Consider the following 8915-nt stretch of genomic DNA (forward strand, 5'->3'; position numbering starts at 1 on the left):
GGCCCAGAGATGGTTCCACAACTTGAAAAGCAGCTCCATCTACTCTTATGGGGACTTATACCTCATGTTTATGTGACAGTTTGCTAGCTCCAAGAGAATGGGAAAGACCGCTATATCTTTGATGGATGTCAAACAGGAACCACAGGAATCGTTAAGGGAGTACGTGACCAGGTTCAACATGGCCGTGTTAGACACACCAGAGGTAGAATCACTGATCAAATGTTACGCGTTCGTTCGAGGATTAAAGCAAGGTCCCCTTTTCGACGCATTACAAATAACACCGCCTAAGGAATTCGACAACATCATGGCCATACTACCAGGATATCTGCAATTGGAGGATGCTAAGGCCGCACGAAGGGTCGAGGCCGATAAACTCCGGGTGAAGAAAGGTGACAACGGGATGCACCCCAGTGATAAACAATCTCAGAGAACACCATACAAGGGTCTACCGCCAAGAATACCAGCCATGGCAGTAGAGACCAGACCTCCTTCTCCAGGACCTGCGCAGACTGATCGACGCAACAAGGGTGGTGGTGATATACGGGAGCACCATCCGCTGAATAGGCCTGCTGACAAAATCTTCCATCTTGTTAAAGATGAAAATTGGTTCCGAGCTCCGTGGAACTACATCCGTGGTAATCCCAAACCAGGGAAAAATGATTTGTTATGCGAGTACCATAACGCTTATGGACACACGACCGCGAATTGCGGACATCTGATCAACCAGCTGGAGATATTGGTGAGACAAGGTTTTTTGGACAGGTTCGTTGCTGGACCTCCGAAGAAAACAAACAGAGAACCGCACAACCGTAATCATAATAATTATAGACGCGACGAGAGGGAGCTGAGGAATGGCGCGGATGACAGACGCGAAGGAGAACTAAGGAATGAAATACCGGAGCGACCACCTTTCCAGAGGGAAATCCATATGATCGTCGGAGAAAATGGTACACCCACATCAAACAGAGCGAAGAAACAACTTGTCAGGGCTGTGAGAACATGACACTTTAACTCTAAGGTCATGGCTATTACCAGCGCAGCCAGCGAACCCACCATATCCTTTGGCCCGGAAGATGCCAGATCGTTAATGTATCCCCACGATGACGCCTTAGTCTTCTCAACAGACGTGGCTGGATGCCTGGTCCACCGAGTCTTCGTGGACTCAGGCAGCGCGGTGAATATTGTGTACTGGAACTGCTGGAAGGCCCTTGGCTCGGATGTCAATGTTGAACCAACGAACGCACCACTCTATGGATTCTCGGGAGAATCAGTAGTACCAATCGGAATGGTAGAACTGCCAGTCACCTTGGGACGATCGCAGGGTTATAAAACCAGAACAGTCAGATTCTTGATCATAGACGCTCCTAAACCCACGTACAACATCATCTTGGGGCGGCCCGCTCTAAACACCTTCAAAGCAGTGGTTTCCACATTCTACCTCAAAATGAAGTTTCCGATAGACGGTGGAAGGATCGGGGAAGTATGGGGGGATCAAGCTACATCGAAGCAATGCCATGTACAAACTTTAACCCAGCAACAAAAGGATAATATGGGAGACGACCCCAACACTCGAAAGCAGAAACGAAAGCAAACAAAAATCCTGGGGGAACCCAATGATCAAGGAAAGGAGAAGGTTGGGATAGTCACCGCGTCAAACCCCGAACGCAGAGAAATCATGGAACTTAGAGACGGGATTGATAAACAACCCCTTGTATCCACGAGTGACGCGTGCCTGCTCATCGAACTTTTTCCTGACAAGGAGGGATACACCACCAAGATTGGAGCAGGAATGACACCCGTCCTCCAAAGGGAAGTCACCGCATGCCTGCGCAGGAATGCGGATGTGTTTGCATTCAATACTTCTGACCTCAAAGGGATCGACAGAGAGCTAGCTGAACATCGTCTTAATGTGGACCCGATGGTCAAACCCGTCAAACAGAAAACAAGACACTTCGGCGCGGAGAAGGACGCCGCAATTCGGGAACAGGTCCAGGCCCTCCTAGAAGCAGGACACATCACAGAAATCCAGTATCCCGAGTGGATATCTAATGCAGTCATGGTAGAGAAGAAAGCCAAAGTGTGGAGAATGTGCGTGGACTATAGAGATCTTAACGCAGCTTGTCCTAAGGATTGTTACCCACTCCCTCGGATAGATCAGCTAGTGGACGCTACTTCAGGGTGTGAACTCCTGTCCATGATGGACGCCTACCAAGGATACCATCAAGTGAAGATGCACCCGGGGGATGTCGCTAGAACTGCCTTTGCAGTGTGCACAGGGGTCTTCGGATGGGAAAGCATGCCTTTCGGCCTCAAGAATGCAGGGGCCACGTACCAGCGTATGATGGACAAGATTTTCAGGACACAGCTAAGGAGAAATATATCGGTGTATGTTGACGATATGCTGGTGCGCAGCATCAAAGCTAGTTCTCACGTGGCTGATCTGGAGGAAACCTTTTCGGTAGTCCGCAAGAACAGACTAATGCTCAACCCCGCCAAATGCACTTTTGGAGTGCAATCAGGAAAGTTCTTGGGTTACAGGGTAACACCAGAGGGAATTGAAGTTAATATCGACAAAGTCAAAGCCATCCTGAACATGACACCACCCAGGAATATCAAAGAAATTCAAACACTCAATGGTCGGATTACCGCACTGAGTCGGTTCATCTCACGCTCAGCTGAGCGAAGTCTCCTGTTCTTCAAAGTTCTAAGGAAAGGAAGTCGATTCGAATGGAGCAGTGAGTGCCAGAGAGCTTTCGAGGACCTAAAAACCTACCTCACCAAACTACCAGTACTAACAAAGCCTTCTTCAGGAGAACCACTGTACCTATATATCTCTGTGGGAATTGAATCTCTGAGCTCAGTGCTGGTCCGAGAGGAGAACCGGCAACAAAAACCGATATACTTTGTAAGCAAGGTCATCCAGGGTGCAGAGCTACGCTATACTGAGGTTGAAAAGACCGCGTACATAATCATGATCACGGCCAGAAAGTTGAGGCCATACTTCTTATCACACAAGGTCATTGTGAGAACAATAATACCATTCAGACAAATCTTAGGGCGACCGGATCTAGCGGGGAAGATGGTGAAATGGGCCATAGAGCTCGGAGAGTACGAGGCCGAGTTTGAGCCGCGCACTACCATTAGAGCGCAGGCACTGGCGGACTTTATTCAAGAAGCAACAAGGTGGCCTATGAGGGGACCGTGGACAGCACAGGTTGATGGGTCGGTCACCAAAGAAGAGTGTGGGGTGGGAATCTACATCACCTCGCCCGAAGGGGAAGTCTACCAATTCGCTATCAAGTTTGAAGATAAGCTATCCAATAACGAAGCCGAATATGAAGCAGTGCTAAGGGCAGCCCACATACTCAGAGAACTCAGAGCCGACAATGCAGTGATTAAGACTGACTCTCAATTGGTGGCGCAACAGTTAACAGGAGGTTACGGGATAAAAGAAGAGAGAATGAAACACTACTTTGACAAAGTCCAGGAGATTGGGAAAAAGTTTGAGAAATTTGAAATACAACAAGTGCCGAGAGAAGAAAACCAACGAGCAGACCTCCTGGCCAGAGTAGCCAGTGCAGTCGAACAAACGTGGAGCGAGGACATTACCTTGGTGTTCGAACCTAAGAGAGCGGTGGTGGCGCAGGTATACAACATTGAAACCAAGGATGATTGGAGAACACCATCATATACTATCTGAAAAATGGTAAACGAATGGAAGAGGATACTTCACGGTATGCCAAATACGAGAATTACTGCCTCATCGACGATCAGCTCTACAAGAGGTCTTTCACACATCCATTTTTGAAATGCCTGGCCCCAGAGGAAGCACAGTTTGCTTTAAAAGAGATCCACCAAGGGTGCTGCGGTAATCACGGTGGACACAGGGATTTGACAAGGAAGATAATCAGAGCAGGATTCTACTGGCCCGGAATCAGCAAAGAATCGAAAGCCTTCGTGCAAAAATGTGAGGCTTGTCAGAAACACGCTCCCAAAATCAACATACCTGGGGAGGGAATGAGGATCATGCATGCTGCGCATCCTTTCGACAAATGGGGAATCGACATTGTGGGTAAATTACCAACTGCTCCGGGAGGCAAGTGCTTCCTCATAGTTGCCATAGACTACTTCTCTAAGTGGATCGAGGCGGAAGCTGTCACCAAAATCGATGATAACACAGTGGAAAAGTTCATATGGAAGAACATCTGTTGTCGATATGGGGTGCCAAGGATTTTGGTTTCGGACAACGGAACCCAGTTCACGAGCAAGAAGATCGAAGATTTTTGTTCTCGGATGGACATCACACAGAAATTTGTGTCAGTAGCACACCCTCAAGCCAACGGACAGGTAGAATTGGCAAATCGCACCATATGTGAAGGGATCAAGAAGAGACTCGAACGAAGCAGGGGACGATGGGTTGAGGAGCTAGATACAGTGTTATGGGCACTTAGAACCAGCCCGAAAACCGCAACCGGAGAGGCTCCTTTCACTTTGGTATACGGGTCGAACGCTGTGGTACCTGCTGAGGTAAGGCTGGAATCTCATCGGGTTACTACCTATGACACTGCACAGAATGAGGAATTGCGCCGACTGGACTTGGATCTGATTGAGTTACATAGAGAGGAAGCACAAACAAGAGCGGCAAAATACAAGAGCATTGTTAAGGCTGGTTACGACAAGAAAGTAAAGCTGCGCAGACTTGCGAAGGGAGACTTGGTACTCAAACGGGCAGACGCCTTGAAGCCCGTAGGGAAATTTGAAGCTAACTGGGAAGGTCCTTTTGTCATCACGGAAGTCTTGGGAGGAGGAGCTTATCACCTAGCAGACCAAGAAGGGCGGCCTCTTACCAGGCCATGGAACATAAGTAACCTCAAGAAATTTTACGTGTAAGTGCTAAGTCAGTCACTATCATGTAGACCAAACACTCTTTTTCCCACTGGGTTTTAATGAGGTTTGGGCCATGGATATCTTAATAAAATGGATTTCATGGTTTAGGGAAACATATTCTTACTTGCATGACATCTAGACACACACTCACACTGCATCTATATTTCACTGAGGGCCGCGTTGCGGAAGTGTACCATCTTCAGGGCCGCGATGCGGAAGTGTACCATCTTAAGGGCCGCGATGCGGAAGTGTACCATCTTAAGGGCCGCGATGCGGAAGTGTACCATCTTGAGGGCCGCGCTGCGGAAGTGTACCATCTTGAGGGCCGCGATGCGGAAGTGTACCATCTTGAGGGCCGCGCTGCGGAAGTGTACCATCTTGAGGGCCGCGATGCGGAAGTGTACCATCTTAAGGGCCGCGATGCGGAAGTGTACCATCTTAAGGGCCGCGCTGCGGAAGTGTACCATCTTGAGGGCCGCGATGCGGAAATGTACCATCTTAAGGGCCGCGTTGCGGAAGTGTACCATCTTGAGGGCCGCGCTGCGGAAATGTACCATCTTTGTTCCACCTTAGGGGTGTACCATCTTGGGGGAAACTATTCAAGGGAAACTATCACCAAGGATCTAAAGAAAGAAAACAGCACTATTACTCAAAAAGAAATGCCAGGATATCAAGAAAATGGACCTGCGCAGACCAAGGGGATAGTGGACGCGCAGATATGACTGCGCAAACCAAGGGGATAGTGGATGCGCAGATATGACTGCGCAGACCAAGGGGATAGTGGACGCGCAGATATGACTGCGCAGACCAAGGGGATAGTGGATGCGCAGATATGACTGCGCAGACCAAGGGGATAGTGGACGCGCAGATATGACTGCGCAGACCAAGGGGATAGTGGATGCGCAGATATGACTGCGCAGACCAAGGGGATAGTGGACATGCAGATATGACTGCGCAGAAAACGGGACAGCGGATGCTTAAAAGAGGGATACACAATGGCTGCACAAATGATAGAAAGATAGAGAGCTAAAATCTTAAAACAAAATTCTTCATAGTTGCTTACATACATTTTTCCCAACACATGAGCACTCAACAGAATTCTGATCATATTCATAATTAGTCAGATTTTAACAACGAGCCTTTTACAGAGAAGTAGGAGGTCATATAGACAAGCATAAAATATGGGAATATTACACGATAACAATAAAAATAAAAGAACACCATCCAAAACATTCAAGAGGATCAAATCGCACGATTATATAAAATAGGTCCAAAGGAAATTTTACAACAGGAATAAGTCCTTCAAAAAAAAAAAAAGGGAGACAATCTTGTACAAACAAAAGAAACATAAGAGGGATTCGTCTAGTCAAGGTGTTGAGGGGATGAAGAATAATCCACGATGAACTCTTCGACCATGGGCTCCTCAACAAAAGCAGGCTGCGCAACCTCTTCGACCACTGGATCCGACACCACTGGCAGCTGAGACACAACCTCTTCCTGCGCAGCCCCTGATACCACTGCTTCCGCCCTTGCCTGCGCCACCTCTGGGGCGGACCCCTTTCAGCTTGAAGAGATAGGCACGGATTGGGAGGAAGTTGGAGGAGGGTAGACCAAGGTCCCCCCGGGATAATTACCGCGAGGAGAATGCATACGACTGCGCAGCTCATCCAGATAGGGAGACCGAATCACCGGCGCTGCAGGCAAGGTGTCCTTTGTTTCACCTTTAGCAAAGAGCCGAAGAGCTTTATCCAAAACTGGAAGCCACCAACCAGGAGTCGAAGGGGAGAAAGGATCGACGCCCAACAGCCCATTTAAACTGTCGTCATCCACTTGATTCAGCACAGCCTCAAAGTCAAATTTGCTGCGCTGTTCAGGCGTCACTTCCACCTGATCGAGGGCGAGCCGACTGCCTTCCTTCACCAAGAACTGCATAGCAGGCCCCATCAAGAGGAGCATGTCAGGGGAACGACGGAAGGCTTGAAGAGAATCCTCTAACATGTAGCGCAGGAATAATTGACCACGCGCAGTGAGGAAGAACTGTTCGCGGTACTCTTTTATCCCTCGCGTGAAAGCTTGATTCTCCCGATCGGCAACCTCCGCCTTCACTTGATTCAACTTCACCCGCCATTCCTCCGACACCTCATGCTTGACAACCTCAAGCTCTTTCGCCTTCTCCCTGGTTACACGAGCAAGCTCAGTTTCGATGGACTCCTTCTCCACCTTCACCTTTGCTAGCTCAGCTTGGGCTTGACGCAGCCGCTCTTGTAGCTCAGAGTTATCAGCCAAAGAGGCCATGAGTTCTTCCTCCTTCTCACGGAGACCAGAGGTAGCCCGGGTCATATGGCGGGAGGCTGACAAACATTTTACTCGCAACTGCACAGACACAATTACAGTTCACGGCATAAAACAAAAATCCAAACAAAAAAAAAATTAAGAACACACGTAACTTACCTGCTCCACACCAAGGCACATGTCGAAAGCCAGGTCCCCCATATCCATAGCATCGTACCTGCGCAGGTCGACAGAGGCGATCTGCGATTCCATCTGGGACCAGCACTCCTGACCGGTCAAATCCTTCAAAGCACGAGGGCCTGGAATCTCCACAACGGAGTCAGACCCCTCCCTTGCCTGCGCAGCCTGGTGAGGCGCATCATCGAGTAAAGCTTCAAAAGAATCCTTATCCCCGGCATCAGGAGTAGGGACCTTTCTCTTCTTGGACGAGACTACCTGTCGAGTCTTGCGACGCTTACGAGCGCCCTCAGCGGAACTCGCATCACCTTCGTCGAGAAGTCGGAGAGGTTGAGCGTCAGCAGCAGACGAACCCGGACGGGGTTGCCCGGGATTAAAAGACTCAGGGGCCACATGCTGCGCCGACCCAGTCTACGGGGTAGTGTCTCCCCCGACAGCAGGATCGGGGAGGAAACAGAAGGAATCAAGGGCACCATGCTCCTTAGACCTCCACATGCCTGCGCAGGAAGACAAATGATTAAGAAATGCAAAGTACTAACACGCTAAGCAATTCAAACGCTTGGATTATACCGATGGAGGTTTGGGGATAACGGGAGAAGAGGCCAGCGCCGGCCAGAACAGAAGGAGAAGAGACCAGTTGTAAAACATCAAAATCCTTGTTAACAAAAGCTTGGTTTAGGAGATCGATGAGGCTAATTTCTAGGGCATCTAGAGGTTCCCTATTGGGGGAGAGGAGTGTTTTGTCCGATGCCATTCTACCTCATTAGTACCGGTATAGTCTTCCCAAGTCCCATTCCGCACTTGTACAAAACAATACTTGTCACGGAATTTTTTATCCATGGAGTGAAGGTCACTCAAGTATTTTAAATTCATCTTGGGCTTAGCGATGAAGTTATAGTGGCAATCGGTCCGCTTGAGGATGTGGGTCTTGTGAAACAACTTCACACTGCGGGGATAATTATTAGCAGCGCAAAGAATATGAAGAATGTGGGCCCTACGGAGAGAGGAAGGGGAAAGCTGAAAGAAGGGGATCCCGAACTGCTCGCATAGTTCCACAAGAAAACCTGAAGGGGGTAAACGTAGACCCGCCTTCACCTGAACGTGCCAAATGGGAACGGTGTCCTCACGCCATTTTCCGTCCGCATCAAGCATATCGCCGGACTCTCGCTGCATCCGGAGCTTCAGTTCCGGATCGTCCGGCTGGATACGTAACGACCCCCGTAATGCCGACATCTGAGCGGCGGTGAGGGTAGAACGAGGAAAATGACAGCCATGGCACGTCATATCTTCCACCGCATTTATTTGTTGTTGTTTGGCACCCACGGTGGCCATGGCGAACACACGAAAAAAAAAACAAAACAAACAAACGCAACAAAACAATCGAGAAAGAACGGGCAAGTCGAGGGGGATAATGGAGGAAGGGAGAGCCTAACCTGATGAGAAGAGTGATAGTCGGAGGGGGAGCCTAACAAAGGAACCGGGGACGAAGGGAGGTCGGAGAAACCAGAAAAAGTTTGAGAGAAAGTTCAGAGAAGAAGAAGAAGAAGATGAAGGCGATA

General features: G+C 49.1%; 1 protein-coding gene across 1 annotated transcript; it reads left to right on the forward strand.

Moving 5' to 3' along the window:
- Positions 1 to 1021: 1021 nt before the first annotated feature.
- On the forward strand, positions 1022 to 3700 carry LOC131018272 (uncharacterized). Its single transcript, XM_057946995.1, has one exon. It carries the CDS (start codon positions 1022 to 1024, stop codon positions 3698 to 3700), a length of 2679 nt encoding a protein of 892 aa, XP_057802978.1.
- The last annotated feature ends 5215 nt before the right edge of the window (positions 3701 to 8915 follow it).

This window comes from Salvia miltiorrhiza, chromosome 3, assembly GCF_028751815.1.
Source record: "Salvia miltiorrhiza cultivar Shanhuang (shh) chromosome 3, IMPLAD_Smil_shh, whole genome shotgun sequence".
Classification (NCBI taxonomy): Eukaryota; Viridiplantae; Streptophyta; class Magnoliopsida; order Lamiales; family Lamiaceae; genus Salvia; species Salvia miltiorrhiza.

Excerpts from the sequence above, each read along its gene's own strand:
- LOC131018272 (XM_057946995.1), top strand. The coding sequence starts at position 1,022 with ATGGCTATTACCAGCGCAGCCAGCGAACCCACCATATCCTTTGGCCCG.